At 39.0% G+C, this 23197-nt stretch overlaps 1 protein-coding gene across 11 annotated transcripts in view; it reads right to left on the reverse strand.

The window, feature by feature from the left end:
- Window positions 1-23197, reverse strand: part of adgrl2b.1 (adhesion G protein-coupled receptor L2b, tandem duplicate 1) — a 126999-nt gene that overhangs the window by 23687 nt on the left and 80115 nt on the right. For 8 of the 11 annotated variants that reach the window (XM_032565392.1, XM_032565399.1, XM_032565389.1 and 5 more), the window contains 9 exons: window positions 21771-22073; window positions 18526-18626; window positions 15612-15797; window positions 12428-12466; window positions 8648-8831; window positions 6491-6613; window positions 4317-4522; window positions 3150-3323; window positions 314-523 (listed from right to left, as the gene is read on the reverse strand). In XM_032565392.1, the coding sequence (XP_032421283.1) occupies window positions 314-523; window positions 3150-3323; window positions 4317-4522; window positions 6491-6613; window positions 8648-8831; window positions 12428-12466; window positions 15612-15797; window positions 18526-18626; window positions 21771-22073 (1526 nt within the window). The remainder of the gene's footprint in view (window positions 1-313; window positions 524-3149; window positions 3324-4316; window positions 4523-6490; window positions 6614-8647; window positions 8832-12427; window positions 12467-15611; window positions 15798-18525; window positions 18627-21770; window positions 22074-23197) is intronic. The other 3 variants (XM_032565394.1, XM_032565400.1, XM_032565391.1) reach the window with 1 other exon arrangement.

Here is a 23197-nt window from a genome sequence, read left to right on the forward strand (position 1 = left end):
TTCATACTCTCGTTAATAGGCCATCACTATATTAGTTGAAAACGACAACATTATTATCTATCACAAAGATTTCTGGGACAATTTATTGTCTAGCAAAAGTTGCTATTGTGACAGGCCTATTAAAGACACTATAAATGGTGCCGTCTGCCATTCCAAGTAGGCTTTAATTTTACTCAAATGTAGCGATTTTTCTTTCTTTTTGGTGCAACATTTAAAAAGACAAATTAGGAGTGAAATTTAGGTTAGTAAAGGTTAATTGCTCAAGTTGAGACAATTAAAATTAAGAGCCACTGCAGTATAATTTCCCCTGTACCTTTGGCTCCGTCATGTGGATGCCCACAAGAAAGAGAAGCTCTCCAATGAAGAGGTTGAGACAGAGGTTTTTGTGAATAGTGTTGCGGTCACTTTGCAGGCCTCTGAAAAAACAGAACGTGAAAAGGCTGATGGCCAGGCACACCAGAGACACAGCGATACCCATCCTGGTGATGACGGTGAGGAGGACCTCGTGCATGCCCCCATCTCTCTGCAGAAACACACGTGGAAAGCACAGATTCAGTTTTGCTCCTGCACTACTCATCATAATAGCTGGCATTTGTGATTCTCTGAGATTAAAGTCCAGTCTGGTGGAAACATTCATCCATGTAAAGAAAATGGAAAATCATGAGGTGTTCAGTTTAGTTTTATAATAGTCATATTCATGCAGTACTCTGCACATTTATTGACACCGTACTAAAGATGAGTAAAAGCCATTAATATAAAATAATATTTTATTGCAGTAACTTGTTCTTGTACTGAAAAAGTACATTTTATTTAAGTCCATTTATTCAGAGAACAAAAAACACCAAATTGCCACCACTCAAATGTCACCAAATACTTTTTAAGTAATCAGAGGGTTGATGGATGTTTAAGAAACATTGGGCATCCCGTTTTCTTATATAAAATATTCTCAATTCGATTCACCACTTTTCAAGGCGGGAAAAACAAAAAGACTTGTGACGTTCAAATAAGGGGCAGTGGTATCGACTGTGATAGGAAATGCATACAAGAAAAGTAGCAACTTTCTTATGTCAATTTGCCAAAACTTTAAGCCAAAACTTTGAAACATTCATTGATCTTATTAACAAAAGGACACAGTTGAAAATAACTAAGAAAACATTATGTCAATAAAGCAACTGTGACAGGGAAATCATTCTTTCAGGGGCACACAAGAAAGGAGAATGCTCTGCATTAATTTCCTTCCAACAGTGCAACAACATTAGTTCCTAAGCAAGAACTACAATACATAGAACAAATGAAAGAGAGGTTGTAAAAATAATAATAATAAAAGTAATGTTTCTCAAAAAATAAAAAGCTCAATGAAAGAAGTAATAAATGTGCCAATTCAGCACCAAGCTACAGGTGATTTAAAGCCTCCTTTGGTGACCCTGGGCTTAATCAAGACTTTCTGAAGCCAAAGAAATATAAATCAATAAATTCAGAATGTCTCAATGGTTTTGGAGACTCTAAAAATCTTGTGAACTCTACCTGTAAACTAAGAATGTGTCTTTCAAAAGGATAATAATCTAAAACAGATGTAAAAAATTAGTACAGAAATGATTCACAAGACATCGATGAATCAACCTTATTTAATTGGCATCCCAGTCCCAAGACCTTAATCCTATTAAAAACCTGTACGGTGAAATGAAGAGTAGAGTACATAAAGAAGGACCCAGGACTCAGAGGTACCTAGAGATATCATGCAAAGAGAAATAGTCAAAGATTCCTCTATGTGTGCACGCCAACCTTCTGAATATTTATAGGGAAAGTGCTGTTCTTTTCATAACGGAGGATGTGTAAAGTATTAACAGCAGGAGGTGCCAATAATTGTGGCACTGGTGAGAATCATTTCTTACAATGGAATATGTTCTTAGAATGAATAAATGCACTAAAATTAAATGTTGGATATTTACACATTTTTTGAAAGAGAGATTATGCTGCTGCAGTGAAAGATTAATACAGTTTCTTTCTTTTTATATGAGGGTGAATTTGATTTTAAGGGTTCTCTTTTCCGTTTTTTTTTTTTTTTCAAAATGAAGCAGCTGTTAGAGATGTATGAATTCTCAGCGCTATATGTTCAACTTGACATCAGAGCCAGGAGTGCTTGAGCGCTTATTTGGGCGTTTGACTGATCAACAAGAGACAGGCTTGACAAACTGCAAAGCCCTAATTTAACCCGATCGAGCCTGACGTCATTTGGCAAACGAACTGAATGCGATCCGTCATCCTTTTTTATGCCGCGCGTGTTGCAGAAAGAGACATCAGAAGGAGGGGAAAAAAATTGCCTCAAAGAGCAGCGGCCGTGTGCGGCTGATTCATGCAGCGTTTCAGAAGATCTAAAACTGAGTGGGCAACCGGCCAAGCTGCAAAGAAACAGAAAAAAAAAATAGGAAAGCAGCCCTGACCATAAGAAATATCACTCAAACTCATGGTGGCCTGAAAGTGAGGCAATTCCTTCTGTGATATTTGTAATTACATTGAGGTCAGGAGTTACTGTTGAGGTGATATGTATGGGGACTGGTGTGAGGCTGAGCCCAGCCTCTGGGCTCTGGTTTCAAGATGTGGTTAAGGTTGAGGTTAAGACAGATGAGAGGCACCAAGTTCAGGAGTTGGAACGCACTATTAAACAAACCACATACTTATCCTCTACATTTATTACTGGCTAGGTCTCTGCTACACATGCTATTTTTCATGTAATTTAATTGTAATTGCATTTTGTAGCTGAATGGATTCTGGACCACACCAAGAAGGGTGGCAAATGTAAGTAAAAACCCAAGGTTCTGCTGTTTCCCATGATACTCGGGTACGCAGGCAAGGAGAATACATATTAGATACGGACCACAGGTGAAACATAATTACTTCTGATAACGTCGTGCCACTTCGTATCCTGATCCACAGCGTCGCTCTTTTAAAATGACAGCCCCACTCTCTCTTCCCCATCCCTTCTGCTTATATGCTCACCTTCTACTCCTGACTCTAATCTAATTATCGCCGCTGAGATGCCACTCTTGCACTTGCTACATGTGCACAAATCATTCAGCAGGACAGGAGACAGAAGGACTAATTGAGAAAGAAAAATAGCAGGCGAGAACAGCAAGGTTGGGGCCACTTACCACATTTCCCCGATGAGCCATGAGGATAGCGAAGTTGGTCAAGTGACTGCAGGAGCAAGTGGTGTGACTCTTATTGGTTTCCAGCAGCTTGCAGCCCTGAGTGGACCAGTATCCCATCATGCTTCGCTCCGAGTAATTCCAGAAGGAGCAGTTAGGGTTGTAATAATGCTCCTTCTGCAAAGTAACAAACACACAGAAGAACCTAAATCAGAAAAACAACTGAATAAACTCTTTATGTGTATACATGTACTGTGCCTTGTAAAAATATTTATCAGCCCTACCACTGATTCTCAATTGGATTTGGGTCTGGACTTTGACTAGCCAATTCTCACACATGATTTTGTTTTGATCTAAACCAATCTACTTTGGAATTGGCTGCATGTCTTGGCTGCTGGAAGGGGAACCTCCTCCTTAGTCTCAAGTCTCTTTCAGCCTCTGAGAGGTTTTCTTTCAGATTTACCCTTTATTTGCTCAAAGAAAAAAAACAAAAACATTCCCTACAACATGATGCCTCCTTTATAAACCTCTTGGGCCTTTAAAAAATATATGTTTCTATACTAGATGATTATATATCCAACAAGTGGATTCTATTTACAAATTAGCTAAATATCTAAAGACTGAGCATGATTTTATTTAGGGGAAAAGAGGTGTGGGAGGGGGCTAGTGTAATTTTCAGATTTGATACATTAATGGTTACAATGTGACTAAATATGAAAAGCATAGGAACCAATAACAATACCTGCAGGCAACCTAACACCTTCAAATAGTCTAATAATTATTGACATTCCCAAATAAATAAATGCCACTAACAAAGCAAATTACCTTATTGGTAACAGGATCTCATTTCTTGGAGATTAAAGATTTCTTTTAGAGTTTTATGCCTTTGAATTATCAAAAACAGGCAACAGAGGCTGTCATAGCCTCCATATTTATTCATACATGCAGCCTCTCCTTAATCAACATTGCCAGAGCCAATGCAATTGTACCAATGAAATTCAGTTAATGCAGCTTTGCATTAACTGCAAATTGTTTTGCAGTTAATGCACAACAATTTGCCCCAATGATAACCCCCTCAATGTCTTTTGTCAAAGTCCATGGTATAACTTCAGTATCCATCAGAGTTTAGCGCTATTAGGTGGTCCGGTCAAATCGCAGGAAGAGGCTTACATCCAGGTGCTCGAGAGTGAAGACCACCGGGTCGGCCACAAACACACGGCTGGACTCCTTTGTGATGGAAGCTGACAGGATGTGGGAGTTGACAGTGAGGGAGAGGTTGTGTTTGTTCAGATCCCCCATCCCCCTCAGTGTGGCGTTCTCTGTACTGAGGAACTGGCCCAGGTGCTTGTAGAGCACAAACACCAGCTTGGCCACACCTGCAACGAGACAATTAGAAAATCTAGTAGTTTGCAGAAATTCACGGATAACGTATTTAGTTGATGCAAAAGTGCAGAAATTAGGTATCATTTTAAATGACAAGTACTGGAGGGTTCATTGTTTGGATGAACAGAACCCTAAGCATATACAGGCATGGCTGGTAAATATGTGTAAGAAGTCTTAAAAAAATAAAAAAAACTGATAGTCTCATTCCAGTAACATAATTTAACATCCAAAGTTTTACAAAAATCTAACCTTTAATTTGAGGACATATGTTTGACAACAACAAACACAACTTCAGCATTTTTTTTTATCATTTGCTGCTTAAATTAATCTTGGCATAAGATTAATTTGCCAAGGCATAAATTTAATTTGTCATAAAAGTCATAAAAGGACTTTTATGACAAAAGTTATGTCTTTCCCACCTTTCAAAATGGGAAAGACAAGAAAGCCAGATGTCTACTGATGTTCCCAGGTTAGAAAATGGCTAGAAGAAGAAAATATACCCACGTAAACATGTCTATATCTAAACTTTAAAGTTTAAACCAGTTGTGATAAATATATATATATATATATATATATATATATATATATATATATATAATATTTATTTATTTATTTTTTTTGCAAAGACAAAAGACAAAGTCCAAAGTTTCTCTTGGTTCCATGCTTAGTAAGCCGTATGGTAAGGAAGGTAAAAAAAATCCCCTTTTTCATATGATATAGAGATATTGTTATAAAAGTTGAATTTATTTGAACTATTTTACATATTTAAATATGTTGAATCCTGTACAGTAAGCAAAGAACAAAAGAGTATATTAATTTATTAATAATTTAGGTCCATACTGTAAATAGATGAGATGGAAACTTGAACTATTCAACAGGCTAGTGTTCCATTCAGTTAAAGAATAAAAATCAGATTAAAAAAATAATAATAATAATCTAATAACATCATCTGACGTTTCATGGATGAATCATTATCATCATACCACAGGGGCAGCTGTTTCACATCATGCATGCCCGCAGCCCCTGTCTTGATTTAATTATTCTTCAGGATATCAAGATAAGAAAAACCCTTAGAGTTTTGAGCCAAAATTGAAAAAGTAACTCATCAATCTGGAGATGTGGTTTTCTTTTAGAGATAACACTAAAAGAAAACCATGGAGATTTTAACAGATGTTTATTATATCTAGATGTGTTTTATATTGTTTTATTATTTTTAAGTTTTAGTTTCTATTGCAAAGAATGTATATAATCCATTCATCTATCCATCACACTAACTGTTATATTCTGTTAAATTATCTGTTTTCTTGACCAAATGAATAAAATGTTACTTTCCACTTTTAAGTCTGAGGATTTTTATCTAAGTTTCTTAGTGCTTATTCAAATATTTTCTAACTTATGGATTTTCATGGCTTTGGAGATAAACAAAGGATTTGAATTGAAGGTTCATTTATGAGTGATGAAAACTTGCTTTGAGTAGGTCAAGCTACACTTAGCACAAAATGTAAAGAAATTTTTGCTTGGCTGATTATTTCTTTGTTGGAACGATGCTTCTTAGAATCTTAGCATCTTAGAAAGGTTGTTTCCCTTCAAATAGTGGAATCTTTGGTGTCGTTTACTGGATTTATTGGATGATTAAAGTTTGTGTCTTGAAGAAACAAGACATATTGGTAATTTCAAATTGTAATTAATTATCAGACAGAACCCTAAGTAGAGTACAACCATAATATCCTGCCCCATTCTCCTCATGCTGGTCACCAGCATGGTCACTGCACTGCTGTGGGATTCCTCACAGCAATTGTTTCACCTCAGCCACTGTGGTTGTGCTGGTCACTCGGTACAAACAGCACTTCCAAATCAATCCCGCAGGTGTTCGGTAAGGTTGAAAACTGCACAACAGTAAATTTTAATTTCCACGACTGAAAAGAATGTTTTTTTTCTGTGATTTTTATTATTTTTCTCACCATTTTTGCTGTTGACTTTCACCGTGTTGGAGGATAGCTGAAGCGTCGCTCCACCCTTGCTCGTCTGTGGAAACCTGAAGTCTTGCACATGGCCGTCAGTGCTTATTACATAAACATCCAACACTAAAAAATGGAACAAGGTACAAAGGAGGAGGTTAGCGGAAAAAAACCAAAAAAAAAACCCAGGGAGATGCATAACTGATAGACGACATTTTAAAAGCTTTGCTGTGTTCAATAGAGATCTACCATCAAGCCCCATTGTTGCATCTGTAAAAGACTCTGCGTTCATTGTAACAGTAACAGAGTCGAGCCTTTTTGGCAAAATCCCGTAGGGTGTCATTTACTTAAAAAACCCATGTCACTGAGCTGTTTCCTGGCATTGTGAAAGCCTCAGAGGCAAGAGCAAAGGGAAAAAAAATAAAATAACGACAAGGGCTGCGGTGGAGGATGAGTAAACGCCAGCGCACAGCCTGCTGCAGCATGAATGTCAAATATTCATAGGATCAAACATATCATTGTGCTTTTACTTTTACTTTTTCTTCCCCCCGTGGGCTCAGATAACTCGGGGCTGGATGAGCAAATCTCTGAAAATCCTCCAAATTCCTGCAGTCCCCCACCCTCTCTCTCTTGCTCTCCGGCATGCCAGCTGCAGGGTGGTGTTCCCTTTGATGTGTGAAATTACTAAAGGGTCAGAAGGATACATGTATCTGCCCCCCTCCCATCACCAACAGCCACACTTCAGCAGATAGGCGTTTCTGACGGACAAAGATGAAGAACTGTTCTCTGGTTTGGGTCACTCTTCCGCTCCATCTCACTTCCCTTTTCCTTTTCTCATCATGTGCTTAGATTTTACCCGGATAACTAATTTGGCCTTCTAAAATACCTTATTAGGAGAAAAAACAATCAATTTCTGCTTTTTGTTTTACCTTTGCAAGGAGATCAAGTAAACAGTTCTCCTTTCTCCTCGTGGGTGTATCTTTGCTCCCACACTGAAATATTATCTTCATTGCTGCAGATAAGCGACAGCTCAACAGCCTCATGAGGGCAGCCAGAACGCAGTGATTAAATAGTCAATATAGAGCATACTACACAAATGTATTAATCAGTGCTTTTGGTAAAGACAGAACTTGTCGTTATCAGCGCTGCTAACTACCCCTTAATGGGAAAGGCTCGGAGTAAGCCGATAAAGAAACCGTCTGAATGGAGTGGTGCCATTCAATTGGTTTCTTTTGTTTCCCACCAAAGAGGTCGGGACAGTTCATCTTGCAGCACGCGTTCAAATGAGGTGACTTCACAAAGAAAGATTAAAAACCAATGAGACATAAGACAAAAAAAAGATGGGGTGACTGAGGAACCATAACCATAGCAACAAAGAGCTACAAGCAGAAACATGACAGTTCGCACGTTCGAAAAAGACCAAAATGAATGAGACTGCTTCACTAATGAACCTCTTTTTTTCCCCTGTTAGTCAAGTCAAATATGATGTGATATGAACATTTCACATCAAACCGGTTTTCCAATGAGAAAAGCTGCCGATTACTAAATAGAGAATAATCAAAAAATCAATTTCAGCTCAATCAGCTGAAAAAACCCCCCACCAGCAGCACAAATTGAGCCACACATGCTGTGAAAACCCCTTTGCAAAAGTATTCATAACCCTTGAACTTTTTGTTGTAAAAGGTGTAATATACAAAATATTTGGCTGCTTTTTCTGGTAGAAAACTAACACTGCGCATCATTTTGAAACATGTTCACTGCGAGACATGGCAATGGCAGCATCATGCTTTGGGCATCCTGCTGTTCAACAAGGACATTGAAGCTGATCAGAGTTAGGATGGGAGGATGGATGGAGCTAAATACAGAACGAAAATATCTTGCCGCTCTATTTGAGCGGCAAGACACCAAAAACCTGAACTAGAGCTGCAGTAGATAAAGTCAGATCAGTGTATTTTTATTATATGTTAGAATTGATCAGTCAAATTAAAAGGTGACTTCAAATTTTACTCCATTCTAATTATTCTACTTTGTGCTGATCTACCACCAATAAATCCAAATAAATGACCTTGAAGTGTGTTGTTACAGCATAAAAATGTAAAAAGTTAAAGAGATATAAAATTCCTTTGCTAGATATCAGATCTATGTTTTTAATGGACTCACCAATATTCTCTGCGGGCACTTTCACGATAGCCGGCTCTATCAGGTTTTCCGCCAGCACGAATGCGCCCTCCTCCAGGGTATCGAGGAGCATGGTGGCGGCATGCGTTTGTTCCGTGGAATTCATGTCCTTCCAGGATTTCAGTGCTTCCGGCCTCAGGAGGTTGTCAACAGTGTCCACAATCGCCTGCATCCATAGAGACGGGAGAAAAAAAACCGTCAGTTTGCCATCCCTCGCTTTCCTGTCACAACTCCAGTTTAACAGCAAAGCACCAAGGGACTGGGAAGCAAATGCTTGAAGCGAACATGAATGAGAAACAGTCAGAGTGATAAAAAACTGGAACTGAAATATCACGATTGTTCCGACAGAAAACACAAGGGGTTCTCAAGGACAACTAAAATAATAATGATGAAAAAAAAAAAAAGTAGGCATTGTATAATATTCTGTTTATAAAAAAAAACTTTCAAAAACCAAAAAGCTTCAATTATTAAAGTTGCCTCTAATGTTCGGGTTTCAGAATTCCAGCTTTCCTAATGAACAATTGCTATTCCTGAATCTGCTGATGCTGTTTTCCTGGAGGAAAGGGGGCATTATTATAAAATCCTCATCCAGAGGAGTAGTCAAAACGGGGGCAAAAGGGTATACGGTTTGCTTGTTTTCAGTTTCAATCCTTTAATTTCCTGCTTTCTGATAAGCCCTAAGTAAGCAAAACATTCCAGCAAACCCTACACAAGTATCATATGTCGATAAAACAAGAGTTTCCTTTGACGCTGGATGGCTGAGTTCATGACTCAGGATGGGCAAAAATTAAGAAACAACACAACTAGCTTTGAGAAATCCAGCAGAAATAAAAACAACAGTTGCAGAGCGATCTAGGACTACTTTTTTAAGTGTGATAATTCAGAGTGACAATTTAACCATAGGTGTCATTAACCACAGCAAGAGCCACCGCAATAATGGTAATTAACCGCAACAGGACCCTGTTCACTGGCACCAATTAGTCATGCCTGTGATTTTCCAAAATACTAATTGACCAATGACAGGATCCTCTACATGCCTGGACTAAAAACAAAGCAGGACCCGGGTCCGTGCCGAAATTTGATCAACCGCAACATTTAACCACAAAGCTCCTGGTAACCACAACAATGATGACTGTTTCCAGACACCAGGCTGTTAGTGCTCCTTTATATCTGGGAGTTTGAGCGCAAAAAAATCAATCTTTACGGCCCTGACCTTGCAGGCAGCGGAAAGATTGTCGCTTTGTATGCTTGATGTGCATGTAACAGAGCAATACAGACACTAAATGGTCTTCTCCCACCCTGAGGTAAGCCAAAATAACAAAAAAAAGTTGTTGAAAACAAAAAAAAAAGAGAAGGAAAAAACCTGTCTGTCTCTAATTTATGTTAGCGCAGAAAGAACCTGTCTTCTGACTGAATGCTCTTTAAATCTCGCCTGGGTTGGAGGTCAGTTTACAAATCACAGGGGTTCAGTCAGGGGAGCCTTTAGGGAGACATATGGTGACAGCTTATTGAACAGGACGGTCAACATTCAAGCGGCCTTAAAACTCTTCTTTGGAGCTCCATCAATTTATTTATTTTTAAGTCTGGATTTGATTTATTTGTAGATATGTAACTAAAAAAACAGTAAAAATGATGTAATAAAAATCTATTACACTCCAAAGAGAAACTGGTAATATTTACAATTAACTTAATTATTAGTTAATTAAGTTAACTATAAACTCCTGTTATTAAGTTAACTATAAACTCCTGTTGTTACACAGGAGTTGTATTGAAAATAAAAATCTGAAAAAAAGTACAGTTCAGTTATTCTTTTATGTAGATCTTATGGTAGCTGTGGTTTGTTTAGGGTTGCTGCTTGGAAAGTGACATTTTCTTCCAGTATTGCTCTGTTTTTAGCTCCCTTCATCTTTGAATCCCTGCAGCATGATGCTGCCACCACCATGTTTCAAGGAGGGAGTGGTGTTTCAGCGCAAACTGTTCTTTTACCAGTGTTACACCAACAACAGGATTTTGCATGTTGGACAAATTTTTTAATTGTGGTCTCATCTTACTAGGGAACAATCTTCCAAATCTTTGTTATGACTCCTACATTTGCTTACAGTAATCAGCAAATGGATTTTCTTATGACAATCTTAACTTTTCTTGTGACTGTTTCACAAAGGCCAGAGCTGTCCTGTCAAGCAATTCTCCCACCAAACCATAAAGCCTTTGACTCTTTTGTGATTAATGCTCTGCTGCCCAGTAAGGTGGATGGACATATCCTGGTAAATCTGCAGCAGTGTCACTCTATTTCGATTTTCCGATGATAATTTGAACCTTTCATTGCACTGGATATTTTAGGGTGTTCAGAAAAATAAATATGCTAATATAAAAAATGCATTAATGTGTGTTGGTGTGCCTTAAAAAATTTTGAAAATATATTAATTCAATAGGCTGTGAATACCTTTGCAAAATTCCTGGTTGTGTCGTCGTTCTTTATAAGACCAACATATCGGATGAGCAAACCACTACTAGTAGAACAGTTGGTCCATCCAGCTGGTAGGAGTGCAAATAAATGTTTTCCAAGATAAAAAGCCTGCACCAGCAGTATTTGCTCTCCAAAATACTTTCCAGTTATGCAGGAATTGATGCTACAAGCTGCTAAGCTAACATCGTTGTCACATCTAAACCTCCCTCGCCGCTGTCGATGCATGAACACCGTCTGGCTGAACCCTCCATGCTTTGGCAACTAAAGCCCACTTTGAAGCCTGAAAGAATGAATTCTCTCATTACTGCGATGTTGCAAAATATCACCTTGTGGGTTCCGGCCTTTCAAAAGATGTGCTTTAAAAAGTGCAGGATGCAAAACATAGGGCCACAAAAAAAAAAAAAAGCCATTATCATGCAGCCTCTGGGTGCTATAAATATATGTGCTCTGCATTTTTCGTCAATTCATTTAGCAGATGTTGAGTGGATGACCAGAGGACCCACACCACCTTTAGTTGGGCTGCTAGTGTGGCTAAAACAACATTTCCAAATGAGTGCAAGGAAATACATGACATTTTTCCCTCTGTAAAACGAGATGTCAAGCAAAAAAATCAACATAGCAACTGAGTAAACCATAATATGATCATTTGTTTTAGTCCGTGCAAGGAATCTTGTCCCCTGAGTTTATATCATGGCCTTATCGTTCAGCAGAGCCCACCTGAGAAAATAAACTCCAAAGCAGCAGAGGAGAAGTAAAAATCGGTGCGAAATACAAACAAAGCAATGGGCTCGGAAATTAGTCCCTCAGATAAAACACAATCACAGTTGGAGAAAAGTTTTTTTCTTGCTGTGGGGACAAGGGAGAGTAGAGATTTTACCATGTAAGCAAGTGACAACTGAGCACCAAGGCACTTTGATCACACTTCTGCCTGACGGGGAGATGCAATTACAACCGTGGGAAGGCAATTATTCACAGAACGTGCAAAAAGCCAATAAGAGTGATGGAGAGGGTGAAAAGTGGGAGGAGGGAAAGGGAAAAAAATGAGGCGAAGACGTGTAAGTGATTGGACATTAAGGAGGGAGAATGAGACACAAACGGAATGATATTGACAGGGACATCCTCAAAGGGACCGACAGCAGAACAGAGACAGACAGAGTCGCTGTATTTTCGTACAAGCTGGGTCACCTGGCACAGAGACAACCAAAGATAAAGGCGCATGCAAGAGAGTCAGACGTCAGGGGCCGGAGGTAGAAACAGCAATGTGAGGGGGGGAAAAAAAAGCCTGGCAGTTATACCTTCATGTATGCTCGGCATGTCTTCTCTCTTTTTTGAAGCTTTTCCGCACAACAAGAGGATCAAGCATAAGAGACAGATTGTAAAGAGAGAGAGGGAGAGAAGGTGGTGAGAGAAAAGGAAGCGTTAAACCATGCAACTTACTATCAATTACAGTATTAATGAAAAGAAGGAAAGGCACAGGTCTGTGAACTATCACCTTGAAATAATGAGACAGATCTAAAAGCTTCCCAGGGGAAGTTAAGGGGCAAATCCTTGCTATGAATATGGATCACATACGAGTGAAGGGAAGAGATAAGAAACACACAGACAGCGAGAAGGAGTAAGTACTGAGACTAGATTCTGTTGCTCCCCATTAGCAGCACGTTGAAATACACCGAGAGGATAAACAATCTGAGGATAAAATCCTTTGTATTCCATTCGATGGAGAAAACAATTAAATGCTAGTTATTTTTATAACCCTCGGTTAATCTCTTAGCGTTAAGTAAGTGGCCGTGTCATTGGAAGTAAGTCACACCATAGAAAATCAAACACTGCTGCTCCTTCCACTGCAACACAGGGGCTTTTATCCAGGCCACAGCATCCAAAACACCTAAGGATATGCACAAAACTTCTGCAGACTGTGACTTTGATTTGAGTTGTTAGTTTGCAGGGAAGGGGCTGCATGGAACCTAAAGGGGCACACAATGGTTTAGTGGTTTCATCCTCCTGGAAACAAATTTACGAATAAACATTTCCAAACTCCATGCACATAGCTGCTCAGATGTACACTGTTTTCCTCTTTTGTTTGTTTGCAGAGCATGCAAATTGACAAGCCAACTCCAAGAACTGGTGCGACTTATCTTCACTTGTGTTTACATTTACACAGGGATAAATTTGCAGGCTGCTTTCTGAGGATATCAGATGTCGTAAATGAAATACAGTGTCCGTAGTCGGAGCGGACATGAGGTGCAAAACACAAGAAGATAAAAAAACAAACAGCAAAAACCAGAAAAGGAAACACCACAGCGGACAAGTAAAATGTGCACTTGTAAGTCATTGTTTTGAGAAATGTGGTTTTTTTTTTTTTTCATCCATAAAAGCATGATTTCCTGATTGAGGGGAGGTTTGTTGACGGAGCAAGTAGTAGATCTCAAAATTGTGCAACACCTGCAACTGTTAATGAGGCATCCTGCACAACCCAACTGAAAAGATTATTATGGAATAAAATATAAAACTTAAAGCTGCAAAAATCTGGCTGCATAAGTATGCATTTCCTTAAACTAACACTTCATTAATGCACCTTTTCATTCAGTTTCTGCATTTAGTCTTCTCAAGGAGACCCTTTACATCATTAGTGAGTTTTACTAACCTAAATGATAGTCCAGGTATCCAAGGAGGATTATTCTGAAATTTGGTCATTTGCATAATCATGCATTTGCTCAGAGGTATCAGTCAGGAGAAGGGAATCAGACATTCCAGGGTTTTACCTACATTTACCATGACACAATGAAGACACAGGTCATTAACTGGAGACCAAAAAGTGGCATTGCAAATAAGAGAATTTTCTCCTAAAATGAAGCCAAAGACGAGACTGAAACTGGTCGTCCAGAATAACAAGTGGTTCACAGCAGCACTGAAGGAGCTCATGAAATTTCCATCAAGCACTGGTTATGTTCGGTGTTGGACAACCACTTTTCCATTTTTCTGGACTAAAATTTAAGGTTTCAACACAGATCACTTTTGAAAAACAAAACAAGCCTGGCTGAAATCTCCCAAAATCTTGTGGGAAAATGAGTTGAAGCAAGTTTGAACTGTGTGCACCACTTCTAAAAGGCACCACCAAAAGAACATCGGATCCACAATCACATCATGATCGTGGTGGCATCATAATGTCTGGTTACTTCTTTCAATAAAACTTTTGTCAAGGTAGATTGAACTATAAACAGATATAATTACATCAAAATGAGTGATTCTTCCATAATAACACTTTTGGGATGACCGGACTCTAGTTTTACAATTAAATCTGAGAGAAAATCTAAATTACCCTGTAGAGGTTTGTGGACAAGAGTTGTCCTCATAATGTGACAGATTTGCTAAATGTTTGCCAGGCAGATCAGACGATTATTGTCAAGTCAAAATCTTTTTTTTATATTTTTAAAACTAATTGTTCTGATTTCTTTTTCAGTTGCATTGTACAGGACATGTATCAGAATAAAATGGTGCAAAATAACAGGTGCGTGTATGCTTTTCGAAAGGCATTGTACATTATATATAGTGCACATGTAGCAGGACAAGGTGCTTACGAGGAGCTAATTTTTACAAAGTTGAGACAAGCTAAACAGAACTGAATTCCCAAAGGGAAACAACCTGCTTCAGGAGTAACGTCATATCAGCCTGTAAGGACAGAAAACTCTTGTGTACATCTGCAGCTGTAATAACAAAGCGCATCAATGTCACTGAGTACACCTTCACATCACTGCAGAGAGGTTAAATCCCTGAAGTTTTCAGTTACACTGCGCCCTTTTTGTGACATTTCAAAGCAGCACTGCAGGAAACCTTCATAAAAACTCCCCTTTATGAACAGACTAGCTGTTTGTAATCTCAGGGATAGTTATGTTGCTGTCTGAACATATGGACACAAACTGTAGTTGTCATTTCAGCAAAACATCACATTGTTTACCAAGCAACAGCCGTCTGCAGAGTCTGAATAATAATGCAATTTTTCAACCTGTCACTCATCTCTCCGCTGTACCTCCTGGCGCCTGAGAGAAGCAGCCATGTCTCGGACCCGCTCTCTTTTCAAAAGGCGTCCACCGAGGCTCTGAAGGACAGGCAGTCCTGCACTTGTCAGCAATGAAGAGTTATTCTCTGTCGGGGGTGGAGAGGCGGGGGGCTCGTAGCCATTAGCTCGGATAAGGTGGAACTGCCAGGTGAGCTTGTTTTTCCAAAAGCCCTTAATTACCCAGGAGCTGTAAAGGAATGAAGTTTCCCCTCAGGGCAGAGGCCTGGCCCCTTAGCGTCATTCACCTAAGACTTGAGTGTGATACGTATGCTGTGTGTGTGCGGGGGTGAGAGAGAGAGAGTGCACGGTTGTCTGTGTGTTATCTGTAAGCATCCTGCTAATGAATGTCTTGGGTTATGCTGACTCTGAGTGAGGGGCAAAGGAGGGAACAAAGTGTAATGAGAGGTTACAACAGGCCAGACCTTGTTGAAGCTGCGTCCGGCGGAGTCCTTCTCGTTGGGCCGGAGCTCCTGCAGCTGCGCGTCCAGGATGTCCACGAGCTGCTCCATCAGCCGCACGGAGGAGCTGACGTCCCCTGCAAACACGGGGCCCTGCGTGTGCCTAGCCAGCTCATTGGCTAAATTAGCCGCACTTTCGCCGCTTCGGATCTAAAAACAGCAGACGAGGGAGGGAGGGGGAACAAGGGGGGTGTCAAGGAAATGTGGGTGATGAAGGCCTGAGATGATGGTTATATAACGCCGGCTTGAATAATTTATTTCACATACATCTCAGTGTTCTAATCCACTGCAACACGGTTCATTTACACAAAAAAGAGGTTTTAGTCACCCGCAAGCATTAGAGGAGTATAGAAAAATACACCAACATAACAATTATAAGCTGTCCTCTGTGATTAGTGTAATATAGTATTTATTATTAGACCCAATCTCAGCTCTGCAGTGACTCATGGTCGTAGTACGTACGCTGACTACATCTATACTAATTCTCATGGTGGGATTGTTCTGTAGTGAGTGATGAATCAATTTGTGCAGGAGGAAGCAATACATGTACAGACACAGGAAGCACATTTTCTTTCAATCCGTCTGAGATTTAATTTAAAGCTACAGGAAAGGTGATGGGACTGTAAAAAAAAATATGCCACTGAACAGTTAGAAGACCAGCACTATTGTAGTTGTAAATCCATCAATATTAGAGGTAGGACATAAATAAAATGTATTAAAGCTGATAAATCAGCTGGCTATATTTTGATTGCTTCCAGGTTACATTTTATTAAATAAAATGAATAACTTGTGCAAATTATCATTAAAAACATAGGCTGTAAAAGAAAGTGCAGAATTGAGCTGGTGGCAAATTTTTATTTTGATCGACCCAAAGCAACAAACAGCTCTGGAACTCAAACCTATGTGTTCTTTTTTTTCCCCTTTTCTTTTCTGATCTGTAAAACGTAGCATTCCAAAGAGCTATCATGTTCTGGTAACAACCGGTCCATTTCGGTTAATGCTGTTATTAAAGGAAGAAGACTCAAGGTTAGCTACTCTTAATATTAGTGAGGTGTTTAAAAACAAAGTCAAAGGAAGCGCAGAAATTTAAGAACCTGTTTAAAAAATATTATTTCCCACAAAATATAACATGTCTGTGGAACATTCAAGGTATGAGACAGCAAGAGTAAGCAACATTTTCAGGAGATAGTAGGAAAGTTGAACAGAGTACAGCAAAGTCTCTCTGTTTTATTCTTTTGATCCTTCAAGCTCTGTCGTTTATATAACATGTTCCATTTGAAAAGCCTTTGAGAGATCTCAGAGTTAAGGTACAGATTATGGCTGAAAATATATTGTAAAGTTATCATTACAATATTACTGTACTTATGGATATTCACACAGAATTAATTGGACTGCAATAAGCGTAAGCTACGTATTTATTTAGCATGCATTCAGAACTTCTATGCCTCTATCACAGTCAGTGACGGGACTTGTTGCTTAATGCAGCATAAAAAGGTTTAGAAGGTGAAGAAGTAAACAAAGTGTTTAAGTCTTTAAGAAATTATAACAAAGCTTTTGAGAAGCAGCTTTATCATTATGACCATGATGCTGAGATGGAGAAAAGGCATTTCAGTTTTAAAACTGTTACTGGTTAGACTATTCTTTATGTGGCGTTTATGTTCGCAATGGACCCAAAGCACAAAGATGTCCATACTTTATAATTTTTTTATTTATCATAAACCATATTGTCATTCAAACATGTGTCAATATTCTCACACATAGAATGTTTTCCTAATATAGGTCAGCCCTTGTATTATGCATGATTTGTGGAGATGCAGACTCTCTGGATTTTGTTCGCAGTTAGCTGTTTTTGGAATACATGCTGTTATAATTGCTAATATGAGATGCTAAAGATAGAAATCTGTAATGACTTTGTATTTGGTTCACGGCTTGAAGACTAGAAACAAATGCAGTTAATGTTGTTTTTATTTCCTCAATCATAGCTCCAAATGAGAGATCATCATTGGCTAAAATTAGTAGTCAAAGCTTTGCAAAAATCTTCTACTGGAAACTGGACATTAAATGCTGATCACTCTCTCTTATAACCAATGTGAGAATAATTGCTATATGCTAGGTTTCCTCTCGTTTTGTCCTCTGCGGTTTTGTATGAATGCAGTTTACTGAAATGGCAAACAAATTGTGTTTATGTGTATATCTGTTTATTCATTTTACTGTCTTTGTTCTTTGCAGATTACATTTGAGGAAAATATGGAACAATATGGCAAAAAAAATAGTGCTGAAACAGTACAAAAAGTATCCAAGGTGATTCGCTGTGCATCAGTTTTTTAAAATCATACTAATTCTGTTTCTATCACATAAAGTGCTCGAAATCAGGGCACAGCTCTTTAGATGCATACGCTCTACCACTCACCCCTCCACCCCAGGAGCCCTGCCTGAACCTGCTGAATTCATTTCTGCTTTTTCGAACAGAGAGAACAAAAATCTCTCTCTCAGAATGCAGCGTGTTCCTGTTTTATTATAGTGCATTCAGGCTACAGAAGCTCTTATCTGCACATCTACAGCTCTACCTGCAAAACATCAAAGTACAGAAGCACTGACGAAAGAGACCCCTGTTCTTTGATTCTCCGTAGCACGCTGCAGCTCTTGGCATTTATGCCTGATTTTTTTTTTTTTAGAGAGAGAGAGAGCATTTCTTTTTTCTCCCACATGACTTTGGCTCCCCTTGCAAAAAAAAAGGAAGTGTTTCAATGAGTACACTTGACCTGTTCAGAAACTAAACCAAGCAAGGAAAGGGGTCACCCATTGCACACAGTGTAGATGTTTGATTTCTGTACTTGATCGCTGCTATGTTTTGTAATGGGCAAACTCTCCGTTTTACCTTTTGTGCCACCTGAGTCACCCAGTGGGAGGTGCAGTTGCTGAGGTCCGGCCCCTTGGAGCACCAAGTCCCCATCATGGTGCAGAGAAAAGTAGCTGTGCCTGCAGCAGCACAGAGAAAAGAAAAAAAACACATTTGGAGAGAAGCCAAAACCTTGCTCGGATACAATGTCTCCTGCTGATCACTCATTTATACAAAATCTCCTGTGAAGGATACTAAATGTTCCGCAGCAGCAGGAATTTTTCAAATGATCTGAAAGGCTGAGAGGAATTTTAATGTCTGCCTTGAAAAAAAAGCATGTTGGGAAAAGTTAAGTAAAAAGCTGTCAAGGTCTGTGTAGCTTGAGATAGAAAGGGGAAAAGAACTGACAGAGCAAGCAAAGTGGCATTTGTTTACAGTTAAAGATCAACACATTTCACAGCTTTCAGCATCTCATATGCTCATATGCATTCAGCATCTTTCAAAATCACATTTACTTCCAATTAATTCCTGCCACACTGACAAGAAAAAAATTGACGCCATGTCCTTTTGAAACGTTATCGAACTCTTATTTTTGTATTTGTATCTGCTGCCTCTATTTTTATTCTGACAGAACTTCCAGATTCTGATATTTACTCTGAATGTAATTTCAGCGCGATTACTACGGCAATGTTGTTGTCAGATGATCACACATAACTACAGCAGAAAAACTGCTTCCCTAACTGCTGACTTCATATGCTTCCAGCAGAGATTTTAAGTGCTTTAAGTAAACTGTAAGTGCGTTATTTAAATTTACCTACGGTGGAAGAGATGCTGTTTCACAAAATGAACAGTCCGTCACATTTATTTGTTTGTCCTTGAGCATTTGGAAACAGGCAACAGTTTCCCCCCCTGCTATTTGTAGACTTTTATCCCAGAGTTTCGAAATAGAACGAAAGCACCAAGAAGGTACATAATGATTTTTTTTCTCCCCTCCTTGATGTAGGAAGGAAAAAGCTCTAATCATGCAACACTTTGGTTTTAAAACTGACATGCTGCCTCGCTGCTGAAACGTGGCTGAGTTGGTGCATGTAAATAGAGGTGGAAATAAAACTACACTGAGCACACAAATAAGGATCATTTTAAGAGACTCTGTCAGATTCTTTGGATCTTGCTTTTCGCTCATTTTTTTAATTTTAAAACGTCAGCGGTAGAAGTGACTTTTCCGATTGCGACTGTCATTGTACCAAATGAGAACAAACCCAAGCCTCCTGAAATAAATAAAAGCATGGGCACATTTTGTTTTATGTTTTTGTTCAGAAAGTGTCTCAGAAAAACAGTGATTCAGATCAACAATGTGGCTGTTTTAAATTGTATAGATTGTGCTGTACTGCATTAGCATTGGGTTGCATCATAATGAGAAATAGGTTTAATTATATTGCATTTTATTTTTTAAAGGTGTGTTTTGGTTGGAAGTTTAGGAATTTTTTTCCTACTGTGACACTATTGAGCAGCAAAAGAGTAAAAAGAGAACAATTTTACTTGTTTTTGCTGCTGGTAAGAGGGAGAACTAAACAAGGCCTCAGAGCAAAAAACATCAGAAAATTCCTTATTTTAGCAATTTCTTTCAAAAGTGAAAACTATATAGTATCAATACACATATCTACAGTATATATTTTGTGAATTTATTGTTAGCTATTTTAATCAATCTGGCATGATGCTATAATCTAAAGCACAATTTCTAGGAAGAAATTAAATATTTTGAACCAACAAATAAGTATTTTAGAAATACATTGCACGTCAATTACTTAAAAAAAAACCCAGTAGTCTCTTTTACAAAAAACTTCAGAAGTGGGCTGAAAGCATCTTTTAGCCATCTCCATTGTAAAAAGCCCAATAAGGTGATTGCGGTAGAAACCAGTCTGGCTCTTTTACTGCCCTAGAACAAGGACAAAGCTCAAATGTATTTCATTGTATTACGGTGGTAGGTGGCACAGCAAACTGGGAGTCTGTGGGGTATCGTCAAAGGAAAGGTAAGAGACACCAGGCCCAACAACAGATCAGCTGAATGTTGCTACTAAAGCAGCCTGGCTTTCATTTTAAAGTACATGAAGATACTTGTCAGTCGATAGACTTTTAAATATTAAGAATCCAGCTTATTTTTGTTTACTGATTTTATGCAATATTCAAAATTTCAGAGAAGAAAAATGTTAGCTTTGCATTAGCTACAAGTCATAATTACTGAAATAAACAATTAATCACATCACTTTGTGTAAGAAATCTATACCAGTTTAACTTTGTCTTTTATACTAGTGAAATATACGTTTTTATGATGTTCAGAATTAGGGAAATGCAAAAGAAGATTTAGTATACAGAACACATCTGTTTATCCTTAAGGCGAATGGAAACAATGTTTATATTTTTCTAAAACATAATTTAATTAAAAGATCTGTATAAAGGAGACAATGTCAGACATTTATTCCTTATTTCCACATGTCTAGGGTTTAGGTTTTCATCTTTTCTTAATGCAGAGGTAAAATCCGTGTTGTGTGGTTTTGTTAGTTAAGTCAATTAGAGGGGTTTAAAAACTTCAGTAAAGTACTGATGTTAATCATAGGCTTGTAGAGGATTTAATAAGATAACTTTTATGTTAGTTAAGTCTGAAGCAGTGCCAAGATAAGCTTATGTATTTTTATTCACAACAAAATAACAAGAAGGGTTTTAATCTTGTTAAAGCTCCTATAAACAACAAACTTTGCCTGACATTTCCAGAAATCATTGAAGTTTACCATTACACAGGAATCTGAGTAATTAAAATAAACGTTGACTTTGTTTGTGTTTTGTTATGTTAATATCATAAACTTCAATGAACTTTATTGAGATTTTATAGACATGCCAGCACAAAGCAGCATATATTGGTGAAGTACTAATGTTGGTTTTTAACACCTAGTACAACTAAAGATCTGAAATGTATTACACAGTGTACTGAGTCCCTTTTACTGTGATACCACTAATAAAAACCCAGTACTGCTTAATCCATCATCAGAAAATTCAACTGGTCTGGCACAACTGCAGACCTAACAAGACATGAGAGGCAGTCATGGTAAACTGAGCTAAGGCAATAACAGCATTAATCTGGAGCAGATTTTCTTTCAAACAAAATCTGAAGAGTTTAATGATTGAAACCTGACAAATCATAAGTAAATTGACCATTTTAAAGAAAATGAAAGTTTTTACAAAGAACTAAATAAAAAAAATATGGATTTCAAATAAATGTAGACACTTACCTCTGGTTCCTTTGGGGCACGGTCTCTCCACAGTGGTGCCAGTGTGCGTCTGGGGCCAGTCGATGGCTCGCCTCCTGGTGGCCTCGCAGAAACGCCGGGGCGTCGGGGGCAACTCGGGCACAGTGGGCTTCGGACGTGACGGACCCGTGGCTGTCCTCGTAAAGTATCCTCCCCTCTCTGGGATCAGCTCCTGCTCCAGTGGTGTCAGCCCTGTCCCCCTCAGGGTGGGCAAGGTGGTGGTGGTGAACATCGGGGTGGTTTTGGGGACGGATGACGAGACGGAGGGATCCTCGGTGGTTGGGACTGGAGCGAACAGAACGGTGAAGCTGTTAGAGATGTGCTTTCTTGATACTGGTGAATGCTAGAGCTATTGCTGGCTGAAAATTAAAAAGGTTAATGCGCGTGTCGTTTATAGTTCCACCTCTGCTCTTTTCCCTCACAAAACAACACTGGGAAAAGCCTGACAATGTGACACTGTCTTTCACAGTTTCTATTTTACTTAAACCAATAAGCAAGACAAGCAATAGCGGCAGAGCAATCTTTCACACAGCAGTGATTCCTTCCAAGCAGGCTCCGTATTGGGCTGATTAAATGTCAACAATGAAGACAAAGGCTGTCTGCATTTTACCTTTTTTCTCCCTGCCTAGTTCGCCTTTTTCCCTTTGATAAAGCTGGAGCGCGGAAGGAGAACCGCACTGCCCCGAGCAAAAACCATACATCAGCAATAATGCGATTCCACTGTATTCAGTCCACGCCTACCAAGCAAATCCGAGTGTGACTGCACACACACACGTAAGTGTGCAACCCAACCAGTGTCTGCTCTATTACTCAGGTGTGTCCCTGCCTGAAATCACTGCCAGCTCACAGATTGATATCTGCAGCGGAGGGCCTGGAGATAACTAGGAAATGAGAGCAGGAATGGGAAATCAATAAATTTAATACAGTATGAAGAGTCAATATGGATAAAAGAGAAAACACGGTGAGTGTTTGTGTGTCTGTGTGCCTTCGCGGATATCCAAGGCTTCTTGTCTTCTGAAAGGCCATACATTTCTGCCCACAACCTGCTGATTGTATTTTAAGATAAAAGCAGCTTCCCACAATGAGGTCTGCCCATGCGAGAAGCCACTATAGTCTTCATCATGTTCCCTGGCTGCTTTTGGGAAAATGCAATATCATGCTATCTGACACTCCATCATCAGACACCTATCTCCATTTCCCCGGGGGAGAATAGTGACAGAGCCGACATTTCTTGTTTCACACCAATCAGCGGGTCAGGGGGATCGTCGCTTCTTCATTCAGGTAAAATATTTGAGTTTATTACAAAGCTGATATCTGTGATGAGGCCAAGAGGCCACCTAAGCATGATGGGGTGGTGGGTGATGCTCATGATGAGAAAAGGAAATGCGACAGAGTGTCTCAAATGTGAC

This window comes from Xiphophorus hellerii, chromosome 6 (genome assembly GCF_003331165.1).
Source record: "Xiphophorus hellerii strain 12219 chromosome 6, Xiphophorus_hellerii-4.1, whole genome shotgun sequence".
NCBI classification, from domain to species: domain Eukaryota; kingdom Metazoa; phylum Chordata; class Actinopteri; order Cyprinodontiformes; family Poeciliidae; genus Xiphophorus; species Xiphophorus hellerii.